Source organism: Bos javanicus, chromosome 8 (assembly GCF_032452875.1).
Source record: "Bos javanicus breed banteng chromosome 8, ARS-OSU_banteng_1.0, whole genome shotgun sequence".
Taxonomy (NCBI): Eukaryota; Metazoa; Chordata; class Mammalia; order Artiodactyla; family Bovidae; genus Bos; species Bos javanicus.
The window spans coordinates 60,432,196-60,449,667 of record NC_083875.1 but is presented as its reverse complement, the minus strand read 5'-3'; the positions used below and the strand labels follow the sequence as shown (position 1 = coordinate 60,449,667).

At 53.6% G+C, this 17,472-nt stretch overlaps 1 protein-coding gene across 4 annotated transcripts in view; it reads left to right on the top strand.

The window, feature by feature from the left end:
• The first annotated feature begins 3 nt into the window (after positions 1-3).
• The window catches only part of TLN1 (talin 1), a 32,203-nt gene continuing 14,734 nt past the window's right edge, over positions 4-17,472 (top strand). Inside the window, exons 1-27 of one of the 4 annotated variants that reach the window (XM_061426852.1) lie at positions 286-417; positions 6,312-6,474; positions 6,718-6,815; positions 7,067-7,196; positions 7,279-7,431; positions 7,683-7,825; positions 7,930-8,057; positions 8,777-8,837; positions 9,454-9,558; positions 9,874-10,029; positions 10,780-10,881; positions 11,054-11,130; positions 11,361-11,541; positions 11,699-11,812; positions 11,924-12,032; positions 12,230-12,438; positions 12,561-12,659; positions 13,065-13,115; positions 13,654-13,821; positions 14,018-14,312; positions 14,883-15,049; positions 15,886-16,014; positions 16,224-16,340; positions 16,442-16,555; positions 16,759-16,893; positions 17,058-17,186; positions 17,340-17,442. In XM_061426852.1, coding sequence (XP_061282836.1) covers positions 6,345-6,474; positions 6,718-6,815; positions 7,067-7,196; positions 7,279-7,431; positions 7,683-7,825; positions 7,930-8,057; positions 8,777-8,837; positions 9,454-9,558; positions 9,874-10,029; positions 10,780-10,881; positions 11,054-11,130; positions 11,361-11,541; positions 11,699-11,812; positions 11,924-12,032; positions 12,230-12,438; positions 12,561-12,659; positions 13,065-13,115; positions 13,654-13,821; positions 14,018-14,312; positions 14,883-15,049; positions 15,886-16,014; positions 16,224-16,340; positions 16,442-16,555; positions 16,759-16,893; positions 17,058-17,186; positions 17,340-17,442 — 3,403 coding nt within the window. In that variant the 5' untranslated portion in view covers positions 286-417; positions 6,312-6,344. Of the gene's footprint in view, positions 418-5,829; positions 5,993-6,311; positions 6,475-6,717; positions 6,816-7,066; positions 7,197-7,278; positions 7,432-7,682; positions 7,826-7,929; positions 8,058-8,776; positions 8,838-9,453; positions 9,559-9,873; positions 10,030-10,779; positions 10,882-11,053; positions 11,131-11,360; positions 11,542-11,698; positions 11,813-11,923; positions 12,033-12,229; positions 12,439-12,560; positions 12,660-13,064; positions 13,116-13,653; positions 13,822-14,017; positions 14,313-14,882; positions 15,050-15,885; positions 16,015-16,223; positions 16,341-16,441; positions 16,556-16,758; positions 16,894-17,057; positions 17,187-17,339; positions 17,443-17,472 lie in introns of those variants that run through there. The other 3 variants (XM_061426855.1, XM_061426853.1, XM_061426854.1) reach the window with 3 other exon arrangements.

Genomic DNA, 17,472 nt, shown 5'->3' with positions numbered 1-17,472 from the left:
CCAGGGCGCGATGCAAATAGAGGGGACATGCCTTCCGCCCCCGCAGTCCCTGAGGGCGGGCATTCTGAGGAAGCGGCTCCGCCCCGGGCTAGAAAAAGGAAGGATTAGCGCCTAAAAGGGAACTAGGGCGCAGTTCGGGCGCTTCCTCGGGACTGCGCCGCACCCTCGCTTCCTGCTGGGGAGGGGCTGCCGGTCGTCGGCGGGCTCCCGAGCATCGAGAGCTGGGGCCAGAGCAGCTTCCTGCAGTGCCCGCTACCATAGAGCGCGGGCCCAGGGCGCCGCCCGCGGGTGGGGGACGTTCCCGGGACGGAAGTGGCCGAGAGTGTCGAAGGGAGGGCGAGGCCGCAGCCCGAGAGCCACCGGGAGAACGAGCGGGTTAGCGGGCCGGCGGGCGGGGCACAGAGCCGGGCAGCGCAGGTAGGCCGGACCGGGCGAACTGGGGCCTCAGGGTGGGGCCGCGACGCCAGGCCTGGGAGGCGGGCGGGCAGGGCCCCTGACTTCTGCGTCTGTTTCGGGTCATGTTGGAGAGGTTCGCGTCCGGTGTATCTCGGCTTGTGCTCTGAGTTAAATAGGCCGTTTTTCGGCAGCCAGGCCCTTCCTGGAGCAGTCCTCGGCCTGGGATAGTTTTGAGGGAGGGTGAGGAGTGGGTGGCAGTGTGGCGCAGGGCCGGGATCGGCTTTGAGGTTAGCTGATAGCGGGTACGTGCGTAGGAACGGGTGAGTTGGGGATTAAGTGGAGTTGGGTTTTAGGAGTTAAGGTTAGCTTTAGGAGTGTAAAGCTGGGGTTAAAATTTAGATTTATTAGTGTGAGGTGCGTTTTGTGTAGGTGAAGTTTGGATTAAGGGTATTATTTTGTTTTCTATAACGACCAAGTTTAGTTAGAGTTCAGGTTCAGGTTAACGTATGTCAGAGTTCAGGTTAAGGGTCAACAACAGGAACTAGGTTAGAAATCCAGTTTTAGGGATTAGAGAAGGTTAGCATAGACAGTACAAGGGATAAACAAGAAAGGGGTGAATCAGGAATCAAGTGACAAATGAACTTTAGGTTTAGGGATCAAGATTTAGGGTTAAAGGTCCGGAGTTGGTGCTACAGGTAAAAATTAGATCAAAATTAGGGATCAGGGATTGGATTCAGGTATGTGGTAGGACAGGGATGCCTGTCAAATCCAGTACTGGGAATCAGGAGACAAATTACGGTCAGCGTTAATGTTAGAAATTTCAGGCAGTTTTCTGTGCTGTAGTTGAGGTCAGGGTAGTTGACCTCAGGCAGGTGAAATTTAAGAGATTGGCAGTAGGTAGATGCCCTTGTTGGGTGGGGAAGGCTTCTTTGGCCCAGGGAAATGACAGACTAATTTCAGGCTAGGGTTCTGGGCTAGTTGGAATTGCTGGCATCAGGGATTTCAGCTTAATTCTATTCTCTAAGCCTCAGGCTCTTGCTGTGACCACCACAGTTGAGGGGGAGGGTTCTTGGATCCTGTTGTTTACAAGGTAGGAGTTAGAAAAGAGTTAGGGACCCAGGACATGTACAGGGCTTAGTAATCATGGCGGACTGCTTAGGGGAGAAGGGACTGGTGATTAAGGGGGAAGCAGACCAAGGAAACTGTTCCCATGCAAGAAGAGGGTGGCTTAATTCTCTGAAAATTCAGCCCTACTGCCTCCATTTTCCCTCAGTCCCTTGAAATTAAGCCTTCCTCTCCAACTCTCCTCCCTGGCCCTGCATTTCACACCCTCAGGCGTACCCACTGACAGAATACTTCCCTTGCCTTTAGCTTTCCCATGCTGTTCATGTTACCTTCTCAGCCTCAGTTCTGCCTCCCTTCCCACCTCTTAATCCACACATCCCACCTTCATTTTCCCTCATCCACATCTGAGCTTTCCCATCATTTTAAAGCACTCTCCCACCATATTTACCCACTCATTCACCTACATACCTCCTGGTTATCTGCTAAATACCCCACCACCAGCTCAGCACTACTGCCAAGCCCTCACAGTCCCGGCTATATACCATTCCCTGATTCTAAGCCTCCTAATTTCTTGGTCCAGTTATAGATCCCCTTCCCCCACTCCCCCAACAGAAAAGAGGAAATGAGACCCAAAGAGGAAACTGGGTCTTGCTGATCCCACGCCCAACCAGGCCACTGACCACACCCCCTTTCACTCCCAGCCTGACCCTGCCACTGACCACAACACTGTCCCCTACCCAGCCTGACCCAGCCACTGGCGTCAGCCCATCCCTGTCAACTCCATCTTTACTTAGACACTGCCAGCGTCTCTTCCCTGTACCCCTGTTCCACTCATTTAACCTGATTTAGCCACTGACTACACATCTCTTCTCAACCTCCTACCACCTGACCTGGCCTCTGACCTCATTCCCTGTCTTAGCCTCGATTCACATAAGTATCCTTCCTCTTCCCCCAGGCTGATTCAGTAACTTATTATATCCATATTTTTCCTACTGTTATCTTCCCTAGCCTGTCCTTGCATTTTTCTCTTCCCCCATTTCCAGTCTGATAATAGTCACTAAGCCCATCCTTTCTGCTCCTAACTGACTGCTAACTGCATCCCATAAGGCAGCCTCATGTTTGCATTCTCACCTCCTCCTGTCCTTTCTTTCCCCTCTCCCCAGTACCTTAGCTAAATTCAGGCACTCTTGAGTACCTGCTGATGACTGGAAGCTGTGGGCCTCCAGCCTCACTTGGGCCCCTGGTTCCTGAGTTAAGCCTGTCATCAGATCCTGTTGGTTCTACCTCTTCAAATTTCTGATGAGTGACATCCTCCTCTCCACCTTTCTAATTCTGGCTTCATTACCTCTGACTTGTGCCAGTGCAGGGTCTTTATAACTAACCTCCCAGGTAGCTGCCAGAGTGAGTTTCCTGAAGTCTAGTTCTGGTTGTGCCCCTTCTCTGATCATAGCCTCCCTTGGCCTCCTGTTGTCCTCTGGTAGGTGAAATCCCGCATCCTCTTCCTGAGTCCGCCCCTGCCTTTCCATCGTAACCTTGATTTCCCCATCACTGCTCACTTGCAGGTACCCTGTGCTTCAGCCAGCCTGCTCCTCACTTCCCTGAATGCTCCTTCGTGATTTCCTGCTTCTCCACCTTTGCTTATGCTATTCTCTCTGCCTGGAATGCCACCCCTGACTCATCTCCGGCTGGCTGGAATAGTGGAGAGAGCTTGGGCTTTGGAGTCAGAAAGACCTGGGTTTGGATCCTGGCTTCACAACTTATTAGCTGTGTGACTTTGGACAAGCACCTTGAGCAAGTGTTTAACTTCTTTGAGCCTGAGTTTCCTAATCTGTGAAAATGGAAATAACGACACCTACCTTGCAGGGTTGTTGTAAGGATTAAATGAAATTGTGTACACAAAGCAATTGACATATCGTCAATAAAAGATAGATCATTGTTTTTTCTGATTACCTTTATTTGTTTAAATCTTGACTTCAAATGACACTTTTCATGGAGACATTTTAGTCCCCTTTCCCTGACCTGAAAGGGATCTCTCTCATGAGCACGTACTGTTTGGTTCTTACCTCATCCTGCCTTTTATTATAACTCTGTATGTAGCTATCCACTCTGCTGAGGGCAGATGCGAGTGCTTACCCTTCTTGGTTCCCAGCCACTGAAAACCAGGGCCTTCCCCACAACAGGCCCTCAGAACTGCTCACTGGAAGACTGGAAGGAGAAAGCACACAGAGAGACGTTGGGGCTGCGTGTTGTGTGCTTGATGACAGAGGCAGAGTCTTTATGGGAAGATAACGTTGTTGTGATGGAGCTGTGTAGGGGCTGTGTGCTTGAGATAATGTGTATGTATGTAGAGACTATAAGTAACTTTGTGGGAAAGAGCTCTGTGCATAGGCTGGGGTACATTTAGGGAAAATGAATATGCATGGATCAGGATGGAGGTAGGGAAGGGTTATGCTGGGGGAGGTCAGGTCCAGCCCTTCAGCTGCCCAGTCCAGCCCTAAATGAGCCTGCCGCAGCCTGAGGCCGGATATGTCAGTCTCACCCACAGCCCTCCCCCTTCCCCGCGGTTACAGACTCAGAGGCCAAATTTGGTAACAGGCTTGAGTGTTACTCCCCCCAACCCTCTTACATTCTGAGTCTGTCTTCAGCTTTCTCTCTCCCTCTGTCCCTTTCTGTAACTCCCTGTCTCTCTGCAGCTCCCTCTGTGGGTATCTGCTCTGACTATATTCTCCATGTCCCCCAAATTCCTTACCCCTAGTACACTTACATTCCATTCCTTGCTGGGATTTGACCTCTGTCCTCTATCCTCCCCACACCCCCACCCCCCAATTGCCCAACTCCTCTGGAATGCATCTCAGGAATGTCTTGAGGGAGGAGGAGCTCTCTGGGAGGGGGACATGGTGCGGGGGTGGGGGGGGGATTGTTGCTGTTCCATAAAACATGACAGAAAGTAGAAAGGGGAGCAAAGTTCTCCAGCCGGAACAGAAATTGGATAGCTTCTCCCCTTCCAGGGGCCCGCTTCTGTGCTCTCATTGCCCCCAACTCATTTGATTCCATTTGCTCCTTCACCCACTTGTAGCTGTGTGGGTGTCCACTCAGGACCAGCCTGAAAGTGAGGGTAGCCATGAGTCAACTCCCTTATCGGGGTCTCAACAGAGGTTTCCGTGCTTAAGGAGGAAGGGGGGTGTCCATATGTCCGGAGGAAATGGGGGGAGATGTGCAATTTCAGCTGAGGGTGGAAGGTCTTTTCAGTGTGTCCTCGGCTTGACAGACCTTCCAGCCTTCCAGCGACCCTACAGCCAGGTCTGTCCAGCTATCAGGAGAGGTATGCCAGGGATGGGGACGGGGGCAGAGACCTAGCACTGGGGAGAGTGGGAGGGTCCCCTCTTGTTGGGAGTAAAGATTGAGGGCGAGCTGTGGTTTCTTCTTTTTGGAGACTCGAGATTATTTATAAGGTCAGAAATTGTCTGTCAGACTCCTGGTGCAGACCTTTGCCACATCTGCCTCCTGTCTCCTGTTTCTACCTAGATTTTCAATCTCTCCTCATCTCTTCACCCTCCAAAAACACACCCCTTCCCAGCTTCCCTGGTTCTCAGCTGCTGCCTCCTGTTTCCTACCTTCTGCTTCTAAGACCCCACCCTCCACTTCCAAGCTTTCCTCTAGCTGTGCTTTCTCCCCCTTGGGACTAGCAGTTTGCAGAGAGGGGAATGGGCTGCCTAGATGTGCTCACCTCTCGTAGGTAAGAGGCACCAATCCCTGGACGGAGCTGGTCACATCATCAGCTGCCAGGCAGACTTGTTGTCTGGTGCACTGTGCGCCACCTGCCACCTCCATGGAGGGTGGAGCCTGGAGGGCGGGGGAAGGCTGTGTGGGACTAGTGTCCCCAGCCAGCTGTAAGGAAGACACTGTCAGGAGAGGCAGCTGAGCTGGAGGGCAGTGTTTGAGAAGGACTTACTGAAGAGGACAGAGCATAGGAGGAGTTATGGTGAGAATTGGGTATTAACCTGCTATCTTAGAAGCAGCAAGGCCTGAGGAGTTAAGAGGGACTGGGCTCTCTCTCTGAGCTGCCTTGAAACATACACATACCCAGTCTGATTCCTGTTCTGCAAAATTAAATAGTTGACTAGATCACTTTTGAGATCCCTTTGGATTAGAAAAACCATGATTCTGGCTTGACTTCTGGGGGAGCCAAACGTGGACTGAGCTGCTCCGGGAGGCCCCCAGCATGTCAAGTTACTGGAGAGCTGAGACACGTAAGCCAGGATGGCTTGAACAGCAGTGTTGGGCCTCCCTGCCAGACTAGCTTAAGTCAGTGTTTGCAGGGCTCAAGAGCCCTTGGGGATTATCTAATATAACGTCTTCATTCTGCAGAGAAGGAGAATAAAGCTGTGAAAGGAAAGATCACGTGATGAGTCAGGGCAGCGCTCTGGAAGTCCCAGACAGAGAGAAGCCAGAAGGATATAGTAAGAGACAGAGAGAAAAAGACTGAACCAAGAAGGGTGAAAATAGTGCAGAGACAGGACTGGGAAAGGAGGTGAGCAGGGACAAGGGTAAGAGAGAAACACTTGGAAGAAAGAAGGGAGGCCCAGATTCCAGTGCTGGGGGTGGGGTGTGTCCTCAGGTAACACTGTTTCAGACCTGCCTTTGTGCCTTGCAGACCAACCTCTCCTTCAGAGTCTCAGACGCCTAAGACTAGTCCTTTTGATACAGCTCATCTTTCACTCTTTAATATCATTAAATAAAAACACGCTCACTGTTTTCTGCTTTGGTGACTCCCTTTCCCGGGTCTCCATGTGGGGGGCCTCCTCTCCTCCAATGAGGGTGTATTCTAATGCCCTGATGCCATGGGCCAGGTATAGCCAGGCTGGAGAGAAGAAGCCGCCGCCATGGTTGCACTTTCGCTGAAGATCAGCATTGGGAATGTGGTGAAGACGATGCAATTTGAGCCGTCTACCATGGTGTATGACGCCTGTCGGATCATCCGTGAGCGGATCCCAGAGGCCCTATCTGGCCCTCGTGAGTCTTGACTGCCCAGGTGGCTGGGGCGGGAGCCCTTGGTCCCTTCTTGTTCCCAGGCTTTTGGCCTTGGGAGATGACTCTCTTGTCCCCCAAGTCTTCTCATCTCAGGTCTGTGTTCCTTGGCCCCCGCCCTCCTCTTTAGGCCCAGGGTCACTGGGAAAATAATAAGGGATAGTGGTGTAGCCATTCAACTACATTGGGGTTTTTTTTAAGCCTAAGCTGACCCATCTTCTCTTTTAGCCAGCGACTTTGGGCTGTTTCTGTCAGATGATGACCCCAAAAAGGGTATATGGCTGGAGGCAGGGAAGGCTTTGGATTATTACATGCTCCGAAACGGGGTGAGTATCACTTCACAAGGACCACCAATATCCTCTGCCATCACTCCCCTCCTTCTGCCTCCTATTCAGCACCCATATCTGATGTCTTTGAGTTCTCCCATGCTTTCTAATATACGCAGTCATAATATCCTGTTTTCAAGCAAGCCACCAGTCTTCCTTTTAGTAATCTACTTTCCTTCCCTCTCTGGCTGCCTAAAAAGAAAGTAATATCTTTAGCTTAAAGTGGGCCCCTCCTGTTTCTGACACAATAGGACACCATGGAGTATAGGAAGAAACAGAGGCCCTTGAAGATCCGCATGCTGGACGGCACCGTGAAGACTGTCATGGTGGACGACTCGAAGACTGTCACCGACATGCTCATGACCATCTGTGCCCGCATTGGTAAGGGGCGTGCGGGGCCGGGGGCTCAGAAGGAAGCCTAAAAACTCTGCTGGGGATGCTACCAACCCACCCCCTCTCCCAGGCATCACCAACCATGATGAGTATTCACTGGTTCGAGAGATTATGGAAGAGAAGAAGGAGGAGGTGACAGGGACCTTACGAAAGGACAAGACACTGCTGCGAGACGAAAAGAAGATGGAGAAACTGAAGCAGAAGTTGCACACAGATGACGAGTGTAAGCAGAAGGGGACTGGAGAGGGCATTTAAAACAACTGGGGTGTCGGGGGCAGCCATTTCTGCGTTATTTTCTGAGTTTTCTTTTGCAAGGCACTGTTTAAACACGGGCTGCATCTGTGGTAAAACAAAGTCCTACACTCATGGAATGGAATGTATTAGAGAGGGCGGGACATGAAGAAACAAAAAATCAAAGACTGACGGTGTAAGGGCTGCAGGGACTTGGCACTGAGGGGACCCTCTGTGTCCCAGTGAACTGGCTGGACCATGGCCGGACCCTGAGGGAGCAGGGAGTGGAGGAGCACGAAACGCTTCTGCTCCGGAGGAAGTTCTTCTACTCAGATCAGAACGTGGACTCCCGGGACCCCGTCCAGCTGAACCTTCTCTACGTGCAGGTAGGGAGAGGATGGGCCCAGTGGTGGGCGGCAGGGAGAGAAGCAGGAGTGCGGGGGGGCGCCCCTGCTCCCCACACAGCATTTGTTTCCTCTGTGCTCCCCAGGCACGAGATGACATCCTGAACGGCTCCCATCCTGTCTCCTTCGACAAGGCCTGTGAGTTCGCTGGCTTCCAATGCCAGATCCAGTTTGGGCCCCACAATGAGCAGAAGCACAAGGCCGGCTTCCTCGAGTGAGTGGCCCTCATCCCATACCTGTCAGGGCCCAGGACTCCCTGCCACCGTGGCCCTAGCATAGTGTGCCTGTCTCTGTCCCAGGCCTTCTCCCCTGCTTCCTCTTCTGAGTTCCCAGGGCCTGACCCCCATGGGGGCCTGTTTAGCCTCCGTCCTCCACGTGTCTCTTCCCTTGTGGAATGTGAAAGTAGTCCAGACTCTGCCCCTGCCCCCTCCCTCTGAAGCAAGCATGTCACTTTTTTGAGAGTCTCTGAAGAATTGTGCTACAATAGCCAGAGGCAAACAGGGTACATTTTTGTCACAGGAAACATCAGATTTCAGAAGTCTCATAGGTCTCATCCACTGGTATTTCTCAGAATATATAGAGTTTGATGTGGCTTTCTCAGCTTCCTACAAGCATGGTCATCCTTCTAGTGAGCCCCTTCTGCTCTTGTTTCCCTAAAATTGTGATCTAGTTATTCTTTTCCCCAGGAAATGAGCCTCCAACTCAAGTTCCCTCAGTCTCTTTCCCTGTAGAGAGAGATGCAGACTGCATTCAAGAGTTAGTACTAAGTCACTTCAATTTCAGGGACAATCTAGACTCTCGTGCCTTGAATCTTCCTTCTCCCCAAAGATAACACTCTCCTAGACATCTCCTCACACCCCCAGGCCCACAGTCCCCGGCCCACATAGCCCTGATGCTGTCCACTACGTGCTGACCCTCCCTTTTCTGGTGTAGCCTGAAGGACTTCCTGCCCAAGGAGTATGTGAAGCAGAAGGGAGAGCGTAAGATCTTCCAGGTGAATGGGGCAAGGGACATGTTTGGGATGACCTGGGAGCTTTGCTGCCTAATCCTACTGACTGAATGGACCCCCTCCTCGTCACCCCTACCCTGCTTCCGCCCACCAAGCTGTTCTCCTACCTTTCCTGTGCCCAGAAAGCAAAAGACCTGGGCTTCTGGTCTGTGCTGCATCACTGCATCTGCTGTGGGACTCAGTTCAATAATCTTGTTTTCTTTCCTTTCCCTTTAACATGGGATAGCTATCTGCCCTGAAAAGGACAGATAGGGAATCACTGCGAAGAGTAGATCTTTGTACAGACGGAAGGTGTTATCTCTGCTCTTTGAATCCTCAGCCCAAAAGGCCTTCTGTTTGACCTTCTACTTCCTAACTATCCCTTCACATCTATAGAACATTTCCAAGTCCCTTAACTGTATCCTTCGCTTATTGAACCATCGCTTCTGCATAGTCTATATCAGCCTATCCCCTCACCTCTTTTCTCATAGCCTGCATCCCTTAACCTTTTCTGTGTTCCCATAATACTCTCCTACCATAGTTCACATCCTTACTTAACATCTAGTCTGCAATGTCATGTTACTCAGATTTTGCTAAAAGTTTACCCATTTCATACTCAAAGGCACACAAGAACTGTGGACAGATGAGTGAGATTGAGGCCAAGGTACGCTACGTGAAGCTAGCCCGTTCCCTGAAGACGTACGGTGTCTCCTTCTTCCTGGTCAAGGTGGGTTACTGACCCTTCTCCCTGCCTACCCGTATCTCTGCCCTTACCCTTTCCTCTCTGAGTCTCTAGCCCTGCCCTGAGTCACATTTTCTGCCATTCCCCAAGAGTTTCATTTTGTTCCTTGTGAAAACTTGCCCCCTTGTCAGCACTTCCCTCCCTGCCCTGCGTTTTTCTTCCCTTGCGCTTTATCCTGATGTGGCCGTGTCCAGGTCCATCCGTAGACACCCCAGGTTAGCTCTCCTGCCTCTGTCAGCACCCCTTTGTGGTCTGGATCTGATCTCCTGACTAATAACATCCACGATCTCTGCCTCATAGGAAAAGATGAAAGGAAAGAACAAGTTGGTGCCCAGGCTTCTGGGCATCACTAAGGAGTGTGTGATGCGAGTGGACGAGAAGACCAAGGAGGTGATCCAGGAATGGAACCTCACCAACATCAAACGCTGGGCTGCGTCTCCCAAGAGCTTCACCCTGGTGAGCTGGGGTCTTGGGGGAGAAAGGGCTGTGTTTTCAAAGAAGGGGCAGCCGCAGGGTCTCCCCAACCCCTCTGTGCAGGGGTAGGTACCCTGAAAATGATTCCAGAAAAAAGGAGAACTTTGGAGCTATTGTTAGGAACTTGGAGTTTAGAATAGAGGAGAAACTCTGTCCTGGAGAATGAGAGAAGCTAAAATGAAACAGTTTTAAAAATCAGCAGAACCAAACTGTAACTAGCAAGCTGAGATCACAGGCCACTTGGAGTGAGGGAAGAAAAAGATGATAGAAAAATAAGCCTCCCTTCTTTCAGCAGCGACTCCTTACAGTAGCCCCGCCTCTAGCTTTCTGTTTCAGCGTTACTAATTGAAGACTGATCCCACGTTGAGGAAGTGCCCCACTGAGAAGGGAAATTAGTAAAGGCGATTTTTCCATTTTGGACATTAGTGCTCATCCTTAACTCTGGTCATTTAATGATGAATGTGTCCTCCCAATTTTATCAGGATGACAGAAGAGAGATTTCCTAAATGCCATGTATTTGAAACTGTGTAGTGTAAAGATACTCCTTAGAAATAAAGTATTTCCCTCCAAGGGAAATAGAGAACTAGGAGGCAGAAGAAAGGCTGTTGTCCCAGAGGCTGCTTGCATGGGAGGGCACCCTCAACAGCTCGGCCTTGGGCTCTTGCCCCACCCGTTCCTGTCCCAGGTTGACTCAGGCTTCCCCACTGAGCCCTGCCCTCATTGTCCCCCTAGGATTTCGGAGACTACCAAGATGGCTACTACTCGGTGCAGACGACCGAGGGGGAGCAGATCGCTCAGCTCATCGCTGGCTACATCGACATCATCCTTAAGAAGGTGAGCACTGGCTCCCCCACCCCCGCCTCCTCCGTCTCTTCCTGTACCTTGGCCCCACGCAGGTCCTTTAGAAACTGGGACCCAGCTTCTGGAAGATGGCTGACTGGGGAAAGAAGAGGCTGCCTTTTCCACTTCCCTCTTCTTTGACGCTTGTTCCTTTTTTCTCCTACAGAAAAAAAGCAAGGATCATTTTGGGCTGGAGGGAGACGAGGAGTCTACTATGCTGGAGGACTCCGTGTCCCCCAAAAAGTACGAAGGAAGCTGGGCTGACCCCATTCCTCAGGCAGGGAAGGCACGGAATGACCCCAAGGACTGGGAGGGTGGGGGGTCCTTAGGATGGCTCTCTATCAAGTCTCAGGCTGTGATGAGGCCTCATACACCCCCCAGAGCACAGGACAAGCACACGTGGTATAGCAGGTGGGAAGGGGATGAGAGGAGGAGGAGGTCCTCAGAACGCTCCCTGATTGTCTCCTCTTCAGGTCCACTGTGCTTCAGCAGCAGTATAACCGGGTGGGGAAGGTGGAGCATGGCTCCGTGGCCCTGCCCGCCATCATGCGCTCCGGAGCCTCGGGTCCCGAGAATTTCCAGGTGGGCAGCATGCCACCTGCCCAGCAGCAGATCACCAGTGGCCAGATGCACCGAGGACACATGCCTCCTTTGGTAAGGGTGCCCTACTGCTGCCACAGTTCTGCTGGGCCCAGCTGGGAGTTAGGCAGTCTTTTCCTGTGTCCCTGTTCATATTCCTCTCCTTGGCCTCAGGCTCTCCTTTATCTTTTCTCTCTAAATGTTCCCTGTTACTCTTTTCCTTGTCTTGTAGACGTCAGCCCAGCAGGCGCTCACTGGGACCATCAACTCCAGCATGCAGGCTGTGCAAGCTGCCCAGGCCACACTGGATGACTTTGACACCCTGCCCCCTCTGGGCCAGGACGCTGTGAGTGTGGGATGGAGGAGGGCCAGTGGTGCTGAAGCTGGAACTCCAAGGACCAGGGTTGGGGTTAACTGGAGCAGAGCCAATCCTGAGGTTGGTTTTTCTTCCCCTCAGGCCTCAAAGGCCTGGCGTAAGAACAAGATGGATGAATCCAAGCATGAAATCCACTCCCAGGTAGACGCCATCACCGCTGGTACCGCCTCTGTGGTGAACCTCACAGCAGGTAGGCTGGATGCCCAGGTCTCTGGGCAATGGGGGTGTGAGAGCGAGTGTGTGCAAGCAGGAGTGTGACCGCACCTTGACTCACGGAAGGAACTGTGCGTCTCCGTCAGCGTAGGGGGTGGGGGTGGGGTGTGTGTGTATGTGTGTGTGTGAGTGACTAACTGCCTGTGACTGATCTCATCTTCTTCCTCCCGCAAGGGGACCCTGCTGAGACAGACTACACGGCAGTGGGTTGTGCGGTCACCACCATCTCCTCCAACCTGACGGAGATGTCCCGTGGCGTGAAGCTGCTTGCTGCCCTGCTGGAGGATGAAGGCGGCAGCGGCCGGCCCCTGCTGCAGGCGGCCAAGGGCCTGGCGGGGGCGGTGTCAGAGCTGCTGCGCAGTGCCCAGCCAGCCAGTGCCGAGGTCAGGGGCCAGGGTCCAAGCCCAGGGATCACAGGGTGGAAACAGGGAACCGTGGGCGTGTAGGACCCCTGGACATCTTGGCGGAGACTGGGCAGCTTCTGACCGGTGTTCACTCTCCACAGCCCCGTCAGAACCTGCTGCAAGCAGCTGGGAACGTGGGCCAGGCCAGTGGGGAGCTGTTGCAACAAATTGGGGAAAGTGATACTGACCCCCACTTCCAGGTTGGTGACTCACCCAGCCCCCAGAACCCCAGCTTCTAGGAGATGACCTCTGATCCTGAATCCAGCTCTAGTCCAGCTACTATAAATTGACCCCTCAGAGCCAACCTGAACCTCTTTCCAGGAATCACACTGGGAACCACCCCCCAGTCCCTTTCTGGGGGGCTAAGAATTCAGAACCCCTGAATCCCAACTTAACCTATTAGTTCACCCTTGGCCCTTATTGGTGATATTTTTTTTTGGCCACTATCATCTTTCCCAGGCCTCCCCATATGTAGCCCTCACCCCAACTTGAGGGCCTCTTGACCCCACTTCTAGTCCTTTAACCACATACCCAGAGGATGCTGCCCCCTCCCCACCCCATGCTAGTTTCCTCAGCTGACTTGTCATCCTGGATTTCCCATGCAGATCTGTGCACCCAGCGGGGCTGGGTTTCCATCTCCCCCCGATCCCCCCACGGTAATGGCCTCTGGCCTGGGCCTTCCCAGCTTTGTCCTCTCTGAGCCGCATACACTCGCTCTGCCCCCTGCCCTGGCCTCTGGGGAGCAGAGCACGACGGGAGCTGGGGAGGCGTGGCACAGGCAGGACCTGAGGAAATGGGATCCAGAGGGTCATGCAGGGACTTGCTCCTGAGACTCCAGGGTGACTGCTTCCAACCAAAGACGGAGAAGAAATAGAGAAAAATGCTGGGGGTGGGAGAGACCCCCCCTGCCATCCTGTTGTAACGGCACTGCCCGCCTGCCCTCCCTCCCCATCGCCGTCCGGGTGTATCCGCCTCCCTTCGGTGTACACTGTTTCTCTCGGTGTGGGTTTGTTCCTTGGTGGGGGTTCTGTCCTACTTGATGCTCGAGGCAGGGGCTTGGGTAGGTTCTGGTTGCTTCTGCACACTGTTCTGTGATTGGAGGCAGTGGGACTAATGAAACAGCTTACGCCTCTGAGAAGGGCCCTTGGACCCCAAGCTGGATCTCAGGCCACGCTGACTGCTGGTTTCTCACAGGACGTGCTCATGCAGCTAGCCAAGGCCGTGGCAAGCGCTGCAGCTGCCCTGGTCCTCAAGGCCAAGAGTGTGGCCCAGCGAACAGAGGACTCAGGGCTTCAGACCCAGGTCATCGCTGCGGCAACACAGTGTGCCCTGTCCACCTCCCAGCTGGTGGCCTGTACCAAGGTGAGCCCCAAAGGTGCGCCAGCCTGCGCTAAGAGCTGATGCTTCCACGCACACAAGAGCCTCTCATCTAATCTCTCTGGCCCCCAAGGCTTCATTGTCCAACCTAATCACTATCGTGAACAGCACAGAACCACAGACACCACACCTCACGACTCCTTCCCCTCGCCTACGCCTCTGACACTCACTTTTCCCACAGGTGGTGGCTCCTACTATCAGCTCCCCAGTCTGCCAAGAACAGCTGGTAGAGGCTGGGCGACTAGTGGCCAAGGCTGTGGAGGGCTGTGTGTCCGCTTCCCAGGCCGCCACAGAGGATGCCCAGCTGTTACGGGGGGTAGGTGCTGCGGCCACAGCTGTCACCCAGGCCCTGAATGAGCTGTTGCAGCACGTGAGGGCCCATGCCACAGGGGCTGGGCCTGCTGGCCGCTACGACCAGGCCACTGACACCATCCTCACTGTCACCGAGAACATCTTCAGCTCCATGGGTGATGCTGGTAAGGACACCCCCTTGGGAAGACAACCCCAATGAGGTTCTCTGAGCCTGCTGGACTCTTCCTTGCAGACCTGCCACCACCCCACTGAGGACTCAGCACGGGGCTGGGTGTTCAGTCTCTGAAATCTCCAGTTCCCTATTTGTTAGGCAAGAATAGAATCACTGCCCTGCCTTCCTTGGTGCAGTTAAAGATCATACCAAAGTATACACAAAAATAGATGGAAAGTGGCATTATTAAGAGAGAGCTGTCCCGCCTCCACTCTGTCACTCCCAAAACCCTTCACAAAGAGCCTCTTCCACTTAAGACTGTGGAAAATACTCCTTGGAGACTGTCTTCCCCACTGTCACCCCACCCCTGTCACCCCTGCCCCCATCAAAACCCACCAAGAGATCTGTCCCTTTCCAAGATCCTGAACCGAGAAAACAGTAACTTCAGGGAAATTAATTCAAGAACTTTTGCATCTGCTTGCTGCCCCTAAAAGCCTTATCTACCTTGTCTTCATCTCTCTCCCCACCCTCACACCCTCTCAGCAACTCTGGCTCTGTTTGCTGACTGTGCCTATGCTCTCAGGTGAGATGGTGCGACAGGCCCGCATCCTCGCCCAAGCCACCTCTGACCTGGTGAACGCCATCAAGGCTGATGCCGAAGGGGAGAGTGATCTGGAGAATTCCCGCAAGCTGTTAAGTGCCGCCAAGATCCTGGCCGATGCCACAGCCAAGATGGTGGAGGCTGCCAAGGTAGGGAGCCTTCTGTGCAGACCCCCAGACTGGGCCCTGTGGGAAGTAGAAGGGTCCAGATAATCACCCTCATTTATGGGAGCAACCTGGGAAAAGCAGAAGATACAAGAGAACAAATACAGGAGCACTGAGGAAGTAGATGCGCCCCTCGGCAGTGAGCGGATGGCGCCAGGCTTTCAGCCCGTGTGACTCGCAGAGTTCTTGCTGACAGACAGGAGACCATGCCCCTCTGCTTCCTCTAAGTCCAGGGTCTGTGGTTCCGACTGTTCCCTACTGTGCGGCTGCCGCTTGCCTGCTCCCTCAATGCTTGCACATGGGCATTCAGTCCCAGGGGATCTGTTGCTATCAGCACAGAGAAGGACCAGGCAGTGGGACACAGAAACACCAAGTGTAGAAGACAGCAGGAAGAAGCCAAAAGATTCCTGGGTCCCTGGACACTGGGCTCTTCACTTTGCAGAGTAACCAGGGCCCCTGCTCTGGTGTTCTGAGATCCCTGCTCTAAACCGTGTCCTCCTTGTCCCCAAGAGCCCTGCTCACTCCCCTTTGCTGGTCGCATTTTGTGGGCAGTGGGGAAGAAATAAGGCCACTTCCCCGGAGGGGAAGCAGAAACAGTCCTGCCTAAGGAAGGGCTTTCAGCATCCCAGAAGGAAGCCAGGGCCCGCACGACTCCCCATTTGCCCACGTGAGGGAGCTTGTCTCAACCATGATTACCTTTCAGCAGGGGTGGTTAGAAGTGACTTTAAGAAAAGAAGTGTGAGTATGGAGACATCAGAGAAACGCTTACTTAGGATCCACAGGGATTCTGGGTGGTCACTGTCTCTCTCGCCACCTCTCAGGGAGCAGCCGCCAATCCTGACAGTGAGGAGCAACAGCAGCGGCTGCGGGAGGCAGCAGAGGGTCTCCGCATGGCAACCAATGCCGCTGCACAGAACGCCATCAAGAAAAAGCTGGTGCAGCGCCTTGAGGTGAGGCTGGGAAACAGGCGTGTGTAGGTGCTGCGGGAGGAATGAAATCAGGAGGCACGTGCGGGGGCACGCTCGGTGTCCTTGCTGCATGCTGGCATCCTCAGTGCCAGCAGTTACTTCCTCAGGGAATAGCAGGGGCAGGGTAAGCCAGGGACGAGGAACGGGGACAGGAACGTCTGAGCCTTGTCCTTACTGTTCTGTCCTTAAAGCATGCAGCCAAACAGGCTGCAGCCTCGGCTACACAGACTATCGCAGCAGCCCAACATGCAACCTCCACTCCCAAGGCCTCTGCTGGCCCCCAGCCCCTGCTGGTGCAGAGCTGCAAGGTGAGACGCCAGGAAGCACATGGGGGCCGGAGGAGGTATGGGAGGTGGGGACTTTCCCGCAGCCTGTGGGGAGGTGGTGCTCATGACATTTTTACCCACAGGCTGTGGCAGAGCAGATTCCACTGCTGGTGCAGGGCGTCCGAGGGAGCCAAGCGCAGCCTGACAGCCCCAGTGCTCAGCTAGCCCTCATCGCTGCCAGCCAAAGCTTCCTGCAGGCAAGGCCCCCTCGTTGACCACTCAGACCACACCCTTACCACTCCTCTTAGGGCCTCTAGATCTCATCAGTTTAAGTTTCTGCCAGTAGTCTCTCTCCCTGTACTGAACCCCAGTGCTAACCACATCCTGACCCTCATCCATCCCTGTACCCAAGCCCAGAGGACATATGGTGTGCTTCATCTGCCCACCTGTTCCCCAACAGCCAGGTGGGAAGATGGTGGCAGCCGCAAAGGCCTCTGTGCCAACAATTCAGGACCAAGCATCGGCCATGCAGCTGAGTCAGTGTGCTAAAAACCTTGGCACCGCGTTGGCTGAACTCCGTACTGCTGCCCAGAAGGTAAGGGAGCTGGCTATCTTTTTGGAAGATGAAGGGGGTATCCTGGGATGACGGAGAATCTGTTCAGGCTATCCTAAAATGGATAACTATAACCTGAGCCACGAGTGAGACCCTGTGTACCACCTACCCCTCAAACTCTCCCCCTTCACCCCGTGTGTTTGTAGGCTCAGGAAGCGTGTGGGCCTTTGGAAATGGATTCTGCTCTGAGTGTGGTGCAGAATCTGGAGAGAGATCTGCAGGAAGTGAAGGCAGCTGCTCGAGACGGCAAGCTGAAGCCCTTGCCTGGGGAGACGGTAAGTACTTGTGAGATCTGAAGTCTCCTCACCTGTGCCCCAGAGCTGCCCTGAACATTTGTTGAAACTGCCTGCTGACTCTCAGTAGCTTCTCAAGCTCTCTCTTCCCTGTTTCTCCTGCGGCTGAGTCCTGAGTCTCCCTGTCATCCCTAGATGGAGAAATGTGCCCAGGACCTGGGCAACAGCACCAAAGCCGTGAGCTCCGCTATTGCCCAGCTGCTGGGGGAGGTCGCCCAGGGCAATGAGAATTACGCAGGTACACGGGCAGGGCCAGGATGGGGCCTGT